Source organism: Tarenaya hassleriana, unplaced genomic scaffold (assembly GCF_000463585.1).
Source record: "Tarenaya hassleriana unplaced genomic scaffold, ASM46358v1 Cleome34, whole genome shotgun sequence".
In the NCBI taxonomy this organism is placed as follows: domain Eukaryota; kingdom Viridiplantae; phylum Streptophyta; class Magnoliopsida; order Brassicales; family Cleomaceae; genus Tarenaya; species Tarenaya hassleriana.
The window spans coordinates 645,967-660,816 of NW_010966542.1; the positions used below are offsets into that span (position 1 = coordinate 645,967).

Genomic DNA, 14,850 nt, shown 5'->3' on the forward strand with positions numbered 1-14,850 from the left:
AATGGAGGAGGAACCGCTCCTGTAGCCGGTTTTTGTTATGATCATGATGCGGTAGACTATTTTCTGATGCAAGGATGCTGATATTTTGAGTTATATTACCCAAAAGAAAATTGCTTCTCAACCAATTGATTGACGAGTCATTTAGTCGTGTAATTCAAGTCATTAGTCTGTGATCCAAGAGATTCGCACGTTAAAGTATTGCTAATTCTTGGTTTTATAATGCGTGCAGGCTACTGTTGGGCCCTGTAGCGTTCCAAAACCTAGTGCGTGGAATCCAGTAGAGCAAAGCAAATGGAAAAGGTTGGTTTACTGCTGTGTCCCGGCATATAAGATCTGTTCTGCCTTTATATATGCATGTCCCCCTGGCCCATTTTCTGTCGAGGGTTCCTATTCTTGGATTTGTGGTAGAGAATTAGGAGAAGCCTTATTTTTCATCGGTGTCCAAAGTAGGTTGAAAATGCAAGTACCGAGATATCTCATGATTCAGAGACAGAGTGTGCGCTATTTGGTAGATGTTTGAGAGAATCTAGGTGTAGAGGACTTGTATGTCCTTCCTCGAGGGGAAATAAAACAGCTATGAAACTTCCGATATGTGTCTAGACTTTTGATCACATATTAAGATCATTGCAGAGAATGACATAATATAAAGACTATCCTACAACTCAGACCTGGTTACCCAGAAATGAACATTAGATATTTTCCTTGCGAGTTTTCTTGAGAAACATAATATGTTAGTATCCTAAAGTCTGTTCATATTTGGTTAGTTGGCAGGGGCTTGGAACCATGCCCTCCATTGAGGCAATGCGTCTCTTTGTGAAAATTCTGGAGGTAATCAGCAGAGGGGTTTTTTATCATTTGTTTTTATTGGAGCATGTGCTAAATTCTTCCCCATTGTTCACTTCTGATAGGAAGAAGATCCTGGTTGGTACTCAAGGGCATCTAACTCCATCATGGAGCCTATTGTAGATTACCAGATCAATGTGAGTTGTGGAGCCTAACTCCAAAGATTTCAATTGCCCATATATAAGGAGTAAATGTCATTTTTGTATTTAAAATTGGGCAAATTCATGAAAGAAGCACACATATGACCAACTGAAAGTGGCATTAGTATCTTAGATGTTCAACCACTGATTTTATTTGTTGTGCATGACACCATACTTTTGTTGCATTTTGGAACTTCTCGTGCTCGGTTTAAGCCCGAAAAAGTATCTTCAATCTTTCATTGAAACTCTTTTTTTGGAACAGAACACTAAAGATGAGCATGTTGTTGAGAATGGAACCTCATTTGTTGAGACAAAGACGATTTCTACTGAGAACGGACACTTGACAGAAACCCAAGATAAAGATGTTGTCTCAGAAGACCCAAATACTGTTTCTGTATATGATCAATGGATTGCACCACAAACGTCTGGTCAGCGGCCAAAAGCCAGATATGAGGTAACATAACTTCTATCTCCTTCAATCATAAACTAATGGTCTCATTGTATCGTTTCTCTTTTCTTAATCTAATTCTTTTCTTTTATATTTTTTTCAGCATGGCGCGGCAGTTATTCGAGATAAGATGTACATATATGGTGGAAACCACAATGGACGGTACCTCAGTGATCTTCATGTAAGCAAATTATAACATTCTTTGTATGACATTGGCTAATGTAACTGAAAAATCCCATTTTATTTTACTACTATAGAGAACACAGTTGCATTGTTTGGCTTAGCCCAGCCTTATTCTACGTGTTATGAGCCACTTCCTCTTGTTGACAGTTCCTAAGCAAGTTTTCTGTGATTGGTGTGGCAAATGTAGGTTTTGGATTTGAAAAATTGGACATGGTCGAGAGTTGAAACCAAGGTTACAGCTGATATTGTTGTCACAATACAGAGCAATGGGACTATCAGCACTAGGAATGACACATTGGACTTGGTCAAGAGTTGAAACCAAGGTTGCTACTGAACCACTGGAATCATCGTCCCCAGTTACTCTAACCCCTTGTGCTGGTCATTCTTTGGTTAGTATTTGAACATCCATTTTTGTTTTGTTTTGTTTTGTTTTCCTTTTGTTTTGGGCTTGTGAGCAGAGTTTGGGTCAAAGAAAGTACAGTCATGTCTTCATAAAAATGCTTGCACTATCAGTTTGTAGCCAACAAAGAATCTAGCTATGTTTTGATGTCAATTGCCTTCTTGGTTTGTTTTGAAGATACCATGGGATAACAAGCTTCTGTCTGTTGGTGGCCATACGAAGGATCCTGCAGAATCCATCCAAGGTATGAGTTTATACGCTTTTCAAGAGAATTATTTGCAGATATCTTTTAGGCATCTTTCTGCAACATCAGCTAATGCATATAACTTTTTCTTCTGCTTTCTTGTCACAGTTAAGGTTTTTGATCCGCAAACCTCTACCTGGTCAACGTTAAAGACATATGGGAAATCACCGGTATAGTTTCTCTTTTCTCATGCTGTCAAGCTATTGTCCTGCTTTATATATGAAAGGTTCCAGGCAACTAATGAACATGTAAAGAATTCTGGCGCAATAGGAAAAAAAATGAAAAGTTGCTTTCTTTCCTAACATCCTCCATATAATTTTGTTTTATCAATGTTGGTAGACATCTATACTGAGTATATAATTTAGTAGTTTAAGAGGTCGTAAAGGACTATCCGTAGGGCCTAATTTCAGTGCACCACCATACTCTACACCTAAATCAATTAGTGGAGTGGCCCCGAATATGGGTTTATTTTGCTTGCAGGTTTCGCGTGGAGGCCAGTCAGTGACCCTTGTAGGAAAAAGTTTGGTGATATTTGGCGGACAGGATGCTAAGAGGACACTTTTAAATGATTTGCATGTACTTGACTTAGAAACCCTGACCTGGGATGAGATCGATGCTGTGTAAGTTTTTATGACATTTCTGCATTTTTCTCTTTTGAAGTTGGTCAACTGTCCCCTGATATATGTATATCCAGAGTACAAAGAGATCTCTGGGAACCGTCCAACTATCTCTTCTATGTGGCAGTTCAGAGTTAAAATGATGTCAACATTACAGGGGTATACCTCCATCTCCGAGGTCTGATCATGCCACTGCAGTGCATGCAGAGCGTTACCTTCTTATATTTGGTGGGGGCTCACATGCAACTTGTTTCAATGATCTACATGTCCTTGATCTGCAAACTGTAAGTTGCGCTTCTCACATCTCAACTTGTTCACTACATGCTTTTTCCACATCTAACATACTTGTTACATATAGATGGAGTGGTCAAGTCCAACACAACAAGGTGAGACACCAACTCCTCGTGCTGGACATGCAGGTGTTACAATTGGGGAGAGCTGGTTTATTGTTGGTGGTGGCGATAACAAGAGTGGTATGCACTCGTCTTCTCATATCCTCTTTATTACCTCTCATTTTCTCTCCTTTCATGCTTTTGCTATGTGGTGGTTCATAGCGCTGCTTTTCATTTAATTTCTTACAGGGGTGTCGGAGACGGTTGTACTAAACATGTCTACTCTGGCTTGGTCAACAGTCACTTCTGTCCAAGGGCGTGTTCCCCTTGCTAGTGAGGTACTTGTAGAAAAATGATTGCTTTTCAAATTTATTCTTCTTAATCACCATACGGATCAAAATTTTGCCTCATCATCTTTGAATTAGAAACATGATATTTTTAGGCTTTTCATGACCTTGAGATAAGCAGGTCTCGTGATTTCTTTCAATCTTTCGGAATTTAGAGTGAATATTCTTTTTGCTACTTAACAGGGATTGAGTTTAGTCGTGAGTTCATACAATGGTGAAGATGTACTTGTAACTTTTGGCGGATACAATGGACATTATAACAACGAGGTATGGTCTTCTATTGGAACTCATAGCTGCAATCTATTGTCTTCCGATTCTGTTTCTGAATCTTTCTTGCTGTTAGGTTTATGTTTTGAAACCAAGCCACAAATCAACCTTACAATCGAAGATTATGGAAGTTCCTGTTCCAGACAGTGTTTCTGCTGTTCATAATGCCACAACCAGAGACATTGAGTCTGAGATCGAGATGAGCCAAGAAGGCAGAGTGCGAGAAATTGGCATGGACAATGTTAATCCGGGATCAAAGGTGTCTTTGCTTGGTGTCCTTTCTTTTTAAGACCCATTACATGAATATACAATCATTGGCCTTTTTCCCGGGTAAATTGTGGCTTCTTACCGGCCCATTGAAGATAAAGTTACTTGTTGTTCCACATCTAAAATATTATATAAACTGCCAAAAAAAGCCATGGAGCTGTTTTGACTTGCGTGGAATGATGTGATAAAATGCTGTACTGAAAGTGATTATTCCCGTTATCTGGATTATGCCTGTCTTTCTCTCAGTTGTTCCCTGCTTGTGTTGGCGCCGAGTCCTCAGGTTCAAGCTAATAACGGAGACATTCTTGCAACCGTGAAATCCGAGAAGGAAGAACTGGAAGCATCCCTCAACAAGGAGAAGTTACAGGGTGTCCAACTAAAGCAAGAGTTAGCAGAAGCAGAGTCACGGAACACAGACTTATACAAGGTAATAATATTCAGGTCTCTGCTCTCTTGCTTTTTTGTTGTCTCTGAGCAGGCAACACAGGTTATCCTCTTCTGCAGGGAAAAAAAATTAAGGCAATGAAAATGAATGGTATTGGTTTTTGCTAATGAATTTTTATCAGAAGCATTACTCTGAATTTGAAAAGCGAATTTTGGATATAGGAACTTCAGTCCGTCCGTGGGCAACTTGCAGCGGAGCAATCAAGATGTTTCAAACTAGAGGTAAACCCTCTTCTTTTCCTTCTTTCATTTTAATCATAAGAACCAAAATCCAAAGTCATGAAAAACTTGCAAGGTATTGCACCATAGTTTATGCTATGTTCTGGTTCAGGAGATCCCGGTATGATGTCTTAAGATTAAATGTTCAGCGTTTGTATCATATGTCATCAGTAATCTTTGATGAGTAAGGAACATGTATGTATATATATATGTATGTATGGAATGGGTGGCAGGTGGAGGTAGCAGAGCAAAGGCAAAAGCTGCAAGCGATGGAAGCGCTGAGAAAGGAAGTGGAGATAATGCAGCGTCAAAGGGCGGCATCGGAACAAGAAGCAGCAGCCAAACGTCAGAGCTCTGGTGGCGTCTGGGGCTGGCTTGCCGGTACCCCTCCTCCAGAAAGGCTCGACTATTCCCCTTGAAACTACCACTCTTTTTTTTTTAATGTGATTTAATGGTTCTTCTTCTAATGTTTTTGTTTTGGTGGGTCGGTGTTAGTTTTGTCATTCCAAAAATGTTACGTTCTCTGAGTTTTGGTTGGTTTCATGTTAGGGAAGAAATTCATTGGGGACCACATACCATGATTTGATTGTGTGTGTTCCATTGAGAAGCGCTCTTACACAGACATAATTTTTTTTAACCATCTTTTACCTTCTCCTTGTGAAAACTTTGTTTATGTTCAAGATTGTGGTTGGTTCAGTAAATGGCTTGAGGAAGATAATCATGGTAAATGGATTTTATGAAAAGAAAATACAATTACGGATGTGAGGAAAATAAATAATAAAATGAAGAAATAACTCGTCGTTAGCTTTTATGACGTGGCGTTTCCAAACACCCTTTTTTTCCGCCGGGGTGTTTATTCATCTTTTCCATTTCGACAGACGGAGGAGTGAGACATGGGATTCTTTCTTGGGTTGTCCCCGAGAGCGCACAAAGGCAAACCACTCCAATAAGGTCATTTGGATGCCTCTTGCCCTTTCTTCCGTTCACTTATTTACCAGAAGAAGAGAACTCTGATGAAGCTTTAGAAATCTATCCAGGTGAGTGAAGTAAAGCACTGATGATGATGATGATGATGATGATGCTGCAGGAAGCAGGACCAGCGCACAACCCTTCATCTTCATCATCTGTTGGTAAATAACTTTCGAAACGTTCTTCTTCCTCAAGGTGCAACGATGTCATTACCAGCGTTACCTGCTATCCACCCTCGTGACATACCCCCATGGATTGTATGCGTACATGTATATGTATATAGTGCTACCCAAATGAACTTCAAGGCAACATCCCCCTGAAATCTTTGATCCCATTACAGAGCAGTGGACTTTATACATACTGCGAACTAGATTTCGTTGACAACAAAGAACCTTAACACAGAACGATGCAACTACGAAAAACAAGTTGTTCTTCCGCGACGAACTACCCACAAGCAACAATTTTGAAACATCACTTCTCTTCTCTCTCCGAATCTTTTAGCTTCCTTTGGGAGATTTCTTTGCAGATGACTTCTCAGATTCAGACAAAGAAGCAGAGGCGCCGCCACCAGTCCTCTTGGGAAGGAGAACAGGGTTTATATTCGGAAGCACTCCTCCGCTTGCAATGGTTACCCCTTGTAGCAGTTTCCCCAACTCCTCGTCATTACGTATGGCCAAGCACAAGTGCCTGGGGTTTATCCTGTTCTTCTTGTTGTCCCTCGCTGCGTTCCCAGCAAGCTCGAGAACCTGGAGGCCGAGAAGATTACAGACCGGACGTGAAAATGCAAGCTAATCAGAATACGTGAAACCAGTTCACATATCAGAAGCGAGGACGTGTTTGGCTGACGAGAAAATCCAAATTAAAAGTTTTAGCATCACTGACACCAACTCGGGTCAAATAACGAAGTAGAAAATCCCGAAAAATCGGAGGGAAGGAAAATGCATTGTGTTTGGATGCCGAGAAAGTCCAAAAGGAAATATTACATTCTATCAAATCCGACCTAATCAGACAAAATAAACACAAATAAATCTCTCGTGTGAACAATCCCAGGAGAAAATCATAACAAATATCATTTCCAGGTAGGACGAGATTCACAAAGCATTGTTTTCTCAAAATCGATCAGAATACAAATACACACACATCAATCGAAGGAATCGGATCTATAAATCATACCTCAGCAGCGAGATACTCGAGAACAGCGGCGAGATAAACCGGAGCTCCGGATCCGTACCGGATAGCATAACGGCCCTTCTTCAGGTAACGAGCAATACGACCCACCGGAAACTGGAGTCCCGCCTTAATCGACTGTGAAACCGCCTTCTTCCTGTCTCCTCCTCTCCTTCCTCCCGCACCTCTCGCTGGCTTAGACGGTGACTCCATTGTTGCAGAAAAGCCCCCGCAAGAAGACCTAAAACGACGGAGCAAACTGCGTTTTGATGGTTGAATGCTGAAATGCTCTTTTCTCGTAATCTGGCTGTTGTGATCAATGGCGGAATTCCAAATGGAAAGTGCGAGCTAATGAATATAAATATACGAGACGCGCCACGTTGGCAATTCAGGTGATAATGGTATTATCCATTCATATATTTCGATACGTTGATGATCGGACGGTTACCATTGCATGATGATACGTTAGTGCACAGAAGCCGCAAACATTTGGGCGGATACGAGCCGTTGGATTGTCTCTGGACTTTATTACATTTTTAATCAGCTTTTAGATTACCATTTTACCCCGTAGTTTAGGCCCAGCCCATATCATTTAATCACAGCCCAAAAGGTTGATAAGAAGCCCACATTTGAATAACCTTCCATTTGGGCCATATTTTTCAGATAATAAAAAACAATACCAGATTTAAAAGCGAACGATTGGGTTTAGTTTACTTGATTATTTCAAGTTTTGAGAATTTATAATCATTTTAATTGATTCGATTCAGTTTTATAGTTCGGTTTAGTTCGTTTATATCAAATTAAAATTGTAATCAGATCATAACCAAATCTAAATTTATTTGGATTCAATTCAATTATAATACTAAAATTTTAGAACATTGCATTAAAAATGTAAGAGTTCTCACTGTAGTTATATATCGTAGTTACAAAACTATATGAAGAGCTCCATTACGTTATTTTATTTACTTAAATATAGTTAACATATATATTGCGTAATAATCGCCAATACATGAGTGAGTGAATGGTTCGGTTTTAATTTATTCGGTTAAAGTAAATTCGGATTCTCAAATAATTTATTGAGCAAATGGGTATTTTATTTTAATATTCGGTTTTTAAATAACTTTGCCAACCCTATTTAAAACTAATATTGGATACCAATTAAATTTAAATTCAAGAGGATTAGTGGGACCAAACGTTTAACCACATTCATCATATAAAAGTTATTTATCGTGAAAATCTGAATGATATACGTTATATATATATATATATATATATATATATATATACACACACATATTAATATACGCCTGTTGCATATAATATAAATCAACCGAAAAAAATAATCTAAAAAATAAACGAATCAAACGTGACAAGGAAAGGAAATCAAAACGTTAAGCTGCAATCTCCTGAGGTCGGAAACAAAGCGGGCGGTCTCGTCGACAAGAGCGCGTGAGGAGGAGAGCGCGTCGAGAAGGTCTTGGCTGACGAGGTAGTGAGAAGATATCTCCTTGAGTATCGTATAATGCCTTTCTTGCGATCTCCTCAAGCTCTCCTCCGCCTCTCCCAACGCGTCGCTCACCACTCTCAACTTGTCGGCCGCCGTCGCGTTCCCACCGCGGTTTCGAGCCGAGGTCAGGGAAAATACGAAGAACATCGATCCGGAGACAGCGATTGCTGTCGAAACGAGTAGGGTTACTAAGCATATGTTCATGCTTATTGGTGGGTCTCTGGTTTTAGGTCGGAGGAGAAAAGGGTTAATTGTATGTATGGATATGAGGATTTTTGTCATGAGCAATGTTTTCTTACTTGGTTTTTTTTTTTTTTTTTTTTTTGGGGTTTTTTTTTTTTTTTCCAACGCGAATTTCCAGATCTGACTATATTGGATCTGCTGTTACGATTCAATGTCTCGCTACGACTCTAATCCGTTTGAAGAGGACGAGGTCAATCCCTTCGCGGTAAGATTTAGGGTTTGATATGATTCTAGTTCTCGGGTCTGTGATGTGGATTCGTTTGGGATCCTTTTCAACAACTTGGTTTTTTTTTTTTTTTTTTTTTTGGAGATTATTCTTTGCTTCCGCTCTAGGGTTTGCGTTTTTTGTGGTGAGAGGTTACGCACTTGTTCAAATAAAAAATATTCATTTTTTTTTATGAAGAAATAAAAAACATTCATGCATCCAAAGATGAATATCCTTTAAGATGGTGCGGTTTTAGAACAATAGTTTTTTATATTAAAAAAACGTAATTTCGTATATAGTAAGAACTAGGGGTCGACTTATCGGGTTTTTCGTTCAAATTCGTTTATTTCTTTTTCAGAAAACTATAACCTTTTGGTCTTGATTTGATTTGGTTTGGTTCGATTCTATTTTTTGTTTGATTTTATTTTTTATTGACAAAATGTTTGTTTTTTAAATGAATTTTTTGTTTTCTTTTTTATTGGTAAATAATACTATTTTTTTAAAGACGTTTTCTATTCTATGTTTTAGTTTTTTATTCGGATTGTATTCGATTTTCCAATTTTACAGAAATTATAACTCATTTCATTTTTATATTGAATAGTTTAGTTATAACAATGTATTATACGATTAAGGTCTGATGAAATGAATTATTCGGTTATTAACCATTTGTTAAAAGAGTCTTTCATAAGAGAGTGTTGTTCACAAAATTACCCATCCATTTTCATACATACATATATATATACACATATCTGTGTGTGTATATATATTTCATTCGCTACTTACAGAACAAAGAAACAAATCTCTATGTCATGTCGTTTTCTGGATTCATCGGAAAGGAGTGCTTGGGACTCTGACACACCTCAGCTCTCTGCAGACAAGATCCAACATCCCCAGAAAATCTCTGACGATCACGAATATCCTCAGAGGGTTCTTGTCATCTCCCTTCACTTCCCCATGGAAATACTCGGTCACCTCCCGAGCTCTCTCCACTACCCTCTTCTCCTCTTCCCTCACTTCCTCCATTCTCTTCTCCGCCTCCCTCGAGAACAGCCTCATCTCCCCCACGAACGCCCTCTCCAGCTTCCGACACCCCAGAAGAGTTCTCAGTCTCGACAGCCCCTCTCTCAGATTCGACGCTGAGCTCGTCAGGACGTCGAGATCGATCGTGGCCGTTTTCTTCACGTTCTGGAGCTCTATGCTGAGTCCGGATACGAGCTCGAGCCCCATCCGTCTGTAATCGTCGTCTTTCTCTTTCTCGGTTCTGTTCTTGTTCGCTCCCTGGTTCATGATCCGACCCATGATGCTGTCCGAAACCCTGATCCCTTCCGACCGGGAAATCTCTTGGACGACGAAGTGAAGCAGAGTTGTCTTCCCGTCTGTTCCTTTTACGTCAGAGAGCTTGAGAAGGGCATCGAGCTTGAAGGCTTTCGCCCCTCCACGAACTGTCCCCACATTCATTCGGTTTCCGGTCTTGAGGACTGCCTCTAGAAGCTTCAGGAACAACCTGCTCGACTTCAGTTCCTTGCATGCTTCCTTAACCATCAACAAACATCATCAGTTAGTTGATAACAGATCTAATAACCAGTTCTGAGTGATGTAAGAATCCATTACCTCGAGCATACAGAAGGAGTTTCTGAGATGAACAACCTCGTCGTCGAATGTTTCTCTATAAAGCATGGATTCGGCTCTCTGAAACGAAAAGGGCACGGCAAGAATGGCTCTAATGAACCTCTCGGCAGAGCCAAGCTCATCAATGGTGCCTCTGTAGCTACAGAGCTTGCTTTCTTCTTCCTTTGTCGGCACTATCTTCACCAACGCCTCTAGTTGCTGCAAACTCAACCCTTCTCCTGCATCACCCAAACCCCAAACTTATTTCACTGAGACGATTAGATGCTATTATCTCTTCATTGCAGATCTGTGAATACAGTTGTGTGTGTATATGTAGATGTAAATATACCTTTGAGCAAGGCACTGCAGACTTGATCAGTGGTTGCGTTCAAAGCTTTCAAGAGAATGGTAAAGTTCTGAAGTCTCTTGGGCTCCAGAAGATGTTTCCCCGGTGACGGAGTTTTGCTCTTTTCTTCGTCGTTGTTCTTCGTCGAACTCTGCCCGAATAGCGACTCCATCATCTCTTCATCGAATCTTTTACAATCCAACACAACACTCATTAAAATTATCTTTGATGCAATTGGAGTGTAAGCCCTTTTGGGGGGAATTGTAGTTGAACTTACTCAAAGGAGCTTGTTCTGAGTTTATCCCAGACCATCCTACGGTCTGGTGTGGCTCTAACTTTGTCCCAATGAAGCGGCTTGAGTTTAGGCAATGGAGCTCTGTCTTTGCCCAATGTCGCACGTTGAGAGAAGTCAAGAGACAGCGGCGGAGGTGGTGGCGTTTTGTTGCTTCCCGCCAAAGGTAGAGACCTTGGTGGCGGTGGTGGTGGAGGCGGGCATGGCAGAATGGTGCTCAAGGAAGATCCAAAACCTTTTTCAGAAAGATCCGGCAAATGGGTCTGCAGATTCGTGCTTGATGAAGAGCTAGATGCCTTTTTGGGTGGATTCGGGTAAAGGGTTTGAAGATTTGCCTTCGAGGAAGAATCTGAAACTTCTTCTAAGACATCTGGTGAATTGTATGCAAGATTTGGCCTCGGTTTATGAGAAGAGAGAGGGCGAAACCGTCTGCCTGAGAAACGAGGAAATGGCGGAGGTGGAGGAGGGGAGATCTGGGAATCTTTCGGACATGATTCTTGAATCTCCAGCTCTCGTTCACGAAAATGTTCTGAAGATTCAACAACAGTATCAGCAGAAGCATTTGACAATCTTGAAGACTGAGAGGCATGGAACGAATGGAAGGATTCATCGTCTGAGGAGTCATTTTCTCGAGGAAATACGACAAAACCACCAACAGAGTCTACTACTCGTTCACCATTTTCATGCACCGACACTATCTCTTTGGCCGAAGAACTGCTCGTGTGGTCTGATAATTCTGGCAGAATCTCAGTTCCTCCGTTCTTCACCTCTCCTTCAACAAATCCGCCATTGTTGTAGCTCAAACCCTTCTCGTCTTCTCGTGTCTCTTTAATAGAAACAGAGCACTGTCTCTCCAGATCAACTCCCGTTGAGTTGAGGTACAGAAAATCCAGAGTAGGGTTGACGCTGACCTTCCTCGTCGAAGAGCTCTGAGATTTGCCCTTCTTCCGCTTAAACGACTTCTTTCCACTGTACTTCCTCTTCCTGATCTTCATTCCAAGACAGAACAGTCCCACAACACAAGCGACGAAGCCGATTCCTGAAGTTGTAGCGACCAGGACAGGTACAAGGATGTTCTTCCATCTTCCTCCTCCTCGTTTTACCCTTTGTCTCTCGTGCTGTCTCCAGTGATGGTTCGGTTGCGGCAACGGACGACGAAAATGATGATGGATTGGCCGGAGAGGAGCCGGCGGATACGCCGGAGAGGAGCCAGGGCCATCGCCGGGAAACGGCGACGGAGCCGGAGCCGGCCACGGAGATAAAGGATCAGACTTTGCTCGATTTCTTGGCGGAGACGTAGAGGGTTTGATCAAATCGAGTAAAGCTCGGAACTTTTCCAGGATCCGGAGCTCTTTCTTCTCGCCTTCGTCTTCTCCGGCGACTTTGCCGACAACGGCAATGCCCAAATGGCTCACTCTGCAACACAGTAATGACATCATCATCACCATTATCACGAGAAGGATCCGACGGAAACAACCCATTTCTTCCCTCCCTCTGTTCTCTTTCTTTATCGGATCCCTCGCTGTAAATCAAATCATCAACCTCTATAAATCCCAAAATTCCTCTAAAGAAAATAACAAACAAAGTTTTTTTTTTTTTTTTTTTTTTGATGGTCTCTTCTCAGTCTTAAATGCAGCTGTAGTTGTACTGGTTTCCGCCATTAACTCTCCTGTTAATCTCTTATCATTTACATCCACTGCCATTTTGGGTAATTTCATTAATTACATATCATCTACAATGTACATTGGATGTGTCTTTCGGGGCAGCACTGTTACTGCATATCCATGGGGGTTTTAACCCTAATAACCCACTTGGGTCGCAGCAATTTCAGGGTACATCACCCAGAAAAAAAAAAATTTTGCGACCTTATTACGACTAATATATAACTAATATACAACTAAAATAAGAGTAGTTTGTTAGTCGTAATAGGTTGTATATTAGTTATATATTAGTCGTAATAAGGTCGCAAAATTTTTTTTTTTTTTCGGTGGTGTACACTGAAATTGCTGCGACCCAAGTGAGTTATTTGAGTAATATTCCCTATCCATGGGGGGGTTTGGTAACATTCTCTTTTATCAGAATCAGCTTTTTGTGTTTTGAGAGTTGAGTTATGAAGATGAAACAGTTTCTGGGGATTTATAAAATAAAATAAAATTATACGGCACCTGTATAAGTGGTGAATAAACAAGAAATGATTCTGAATACGAACTCAGTAATTACACATAAGCAATTTAATTTATCGAATGCTGTCATAGCTAAATTTTTTTTAAATAGATCAATATATTTTCTTTTTTTCTTAACCAATATATATTTCTATCAACTAATTATATAAAAGATCATTTTCCATTGAGATATACAATATATAAAAACCAGGTCAGATTATATATAATTATATTATATAGATCAATTTTAAACAGATTTTGAATGATTTTGTTTTAAGCAAATTGATTGGATCTGAACTAATTATAAAAGTAAAATAAAACAGATAAAGACAAAACATCTATTTAAAAAATAACTTTTAGATTACATTTTTTTTTGGATGCTATGTTCATAGGTTTATTACATATGAATATGATGTTGACATATTTGAAAGATTCGAATCTTTTGTTATAATATATGTTGTCGATTCCGTAATAATTTAATGTTATAATACGAATTGGTCCATTTCATAATCATATAAGCAAGTTAGATTATCATTCTTTGATTATGAGTGTCTTTCTTCGTATCGTAATCATATGTACCTTTTTCCCTAAAAAAAAAAGACAACCTCTGGGATTGATATTTTGACAACAAAATTATAGAAAACAATGTTAATTAAATTTAAATAAAAATGACGTAAGAAATCCCTTCTACCATGGCGACGAAAATTCAGTAATTATAAATATCGTTTTTTAAATAATAAATCAAAATCCCAGTCTAAGGTGAAAATGATACAAAAAAAAAATGTCCATGTATTATAATAATAAGAACATCATCATTTTCGTGTTATAAAAAAAATGTGCTTGCAGATGTATATGTGAATATATATAGAATTATTTTGTGTATTAAATTCATTTTTATTTATTTATTTATTTGGTATAATTAATTAGTCGCTGTCAACAACTTTGACCCGTGCGAGACCAAACGCATATGGACATGTCTCCACAAAACTAATTATTATTTATCATACCATACTATCTTCTTCTGTTCCAAACTCTATTTTTTTCAGGCAGATTTAAATCAATAAAAAAAAACTAAAATCGTTATTTGTGCTTCATGAAATGGTCAAATTTAAGAAATAGACTTATCGAATGGAGAGGATGTTCATATTGGACCGTTGTAATAAAGTTTAATTAAAAAGTTAATAGTTTCTATTTTTTCCAAAAATACAAAAATATATGATACTTTAAGACCGGTGATTAAAAGTATTGGGTTAAGGTTAAAAAATCTCGAGAAGACCAATGCAGCCATGATTTAGGGATTATTACGCATAATTTATGATTTTAATATATATAGAGATATATATGAATTTGCGTATTTTTTTTCTCGACACACAAACGACAGTATATACAAGTATATATATATACACACATATAAGTTGTCGGTTATATCATACAACATACATATTATATTATTAAGAGATACAGAGAAGATTGAAAAAAAATATGTAATATTTAGATTTAATATTATTTCTATATTTTATTTTCTACCTATAAATATTATAATATTTTATAGTGAATAATGAATAATGAGATCCCTTTTCTATTATATATATCACATGCT

General features: G+C 38.9%; 3 protein-coding genes across 3 annotated transcripts in view; 1 reads left to right on the forward strand and 2 right to left on the reverse strand.

Moving 5' to 3' along the window:
• Positions 1-5,415, forward strand: part of LOC104821718 (acyl-CoA-binding domain-containing protein 4) — a 6,547-nt gene extending 1,132 nt beyond the window's left edge. The window contains exons 2-19 of the mRNA XM_010552678.2: positions 230-300; positions 765-828; positions 909-980; positions 1,246-1,437; positions 1,535-1,612; positions 1,802-1,846; positions 1,938-2,003; positions 2,192-2,258; positions 2,367-2,428; positions 2,739-2,878; positions 3,033-3,159; positions 3,234-3,348; positions 3,457-3,545; positions 3,738-3,821; positions 3,898-4,080; positions 4,369-4,515; positions 4,695-4,754; positions 4,985-5,415. Coding sequence (XP_010550980.1) covers positions 230-300; positions 765-828; positions 909-980; positions 1,246-1,437; positions 1,535-1,612; positions 1,802-1,846; positions 1,938-2,003; positions 2,192-2,258; positions 2,367-2,428; positions 2,739-2,878; positions 3,033-3,159; positions 3,234-3,348; positions 3,457-3,545; positions 3,738-3,821; positions 3,898-4,080; positions 4,369-4,515; positions 4,695-4,754; positions 4,985-5,170 — 1,848 coding nt within the window. The 3' untranslated portion in view covers positions 5,171-5,415. The remainder of the gene's footprint in view (positions 1-229; positions 301-764; positions 829-908; positions 981-1,245; positions 1,438-1,534; positions 1,613-1,801; positions 1,847-1,937; positions 2,004-2,191; positions 2,259-2,366; positions 2,429-2,738; positions 2,879-3,032; positions 3,160-3,233; positions 3,349-3,456; positions 3,546-3,737; positions 3,822-3,897; positions 4,081-4,368; positions 4,516-4,694; positions 4,755-4,984) is intronic.
• Positions 5,416-6,012: 597 nt separating this feature from the next.
• On the reverse strand, positions 6,013-7,223 carry LOC104821719 (probable histone H2A.5). Its single transcript, XM_010552679.1, has 2 exons — positions 6,894-7,223; positions 6,013-6,466 (listed from the first exon to the last, which is right to left on the reverse strand). The coding sequence occupies exons 1-2, from the start codon at positions 7,098-7,100 to the stop codon at positions 6,218-6,220; spliced, it is 456 nt and encodes a 151-aa protein (XP_010550981.1). The 5' UTR covers positions 7,101-7,223; the 3' UTR covers positions 6,013-6,217.
• Positions 7,224-9,480: 2,257 nt separating this feature from the next.
• Positions 9,481-12,686, reverse strand: LOC104821720 (formin-like protein 11). The gene is made up of 4 exons (XM_010552682.1): positions 11,074-12,686; positions 10,800-10,984; positions 10,454-10,689; positions 9,481-10,375 (listed from the first exon to the last, which is right to left on the reverse strand). The coding sequence occupies exons 1-4, from the start codon at positions 12,567-12,569 to the stop codon at positions 9,668-9,670; spliced, it is 2,625 nt and encodes an 874-aa protein (XP_010550984.1). The 5' UTR covers positions 12,570-12,686; the 3' UTR covers positions 9,481-9,667.
• Between the last annotated feature and the right edge of the window lie 2,164 nt (positions 12,687-14,850).

What these genes read in the sequence shown, in the direction of transcription:
- LOC104821719 (XM_010552679.1), bottom strand. Translation starts at nt 7,100, where the DNA reads ATGGAGTCACCGTCTAAGCCAGCGAGAGGTGCGGGAGGAAGGAGAGGA. An exon ending in TCGAGTATCTCGCTGCTGAG is followed by an intron (nt 6,467 to 6,893) that starts GTATGATTTATA and finishes CTCGGCCTCCAG; the next exon opens with GTTCTCGAGCTTGCTGGGAA.
- LOC104821720 (XM_010552682.1), bottom strand. Translation starts at nt 12,569, where the DNA reads ATGGGTTGTTTCCGTCGGATCCTTCTCGTGATAATGGTGATGATGATG. An exon ending in CTCAGAACAAGCTCCTTTGA is followed by an intron (nt 10,985 to 11,073) that starts GTAAGTTCAACT and finishes GGATTGTAAAAG; the next exon opens with ATTCGATGAAGAGATGATGG. An exon ending in ACTCCTTCTGTATGCTCGAG is followed by an intron (nt 10,376 to 10,453) that starts GTAATGGATTCT and finishes TTGATGGTTAAG; the next exon opens with GAAGCATGCAAGGAACTGAA.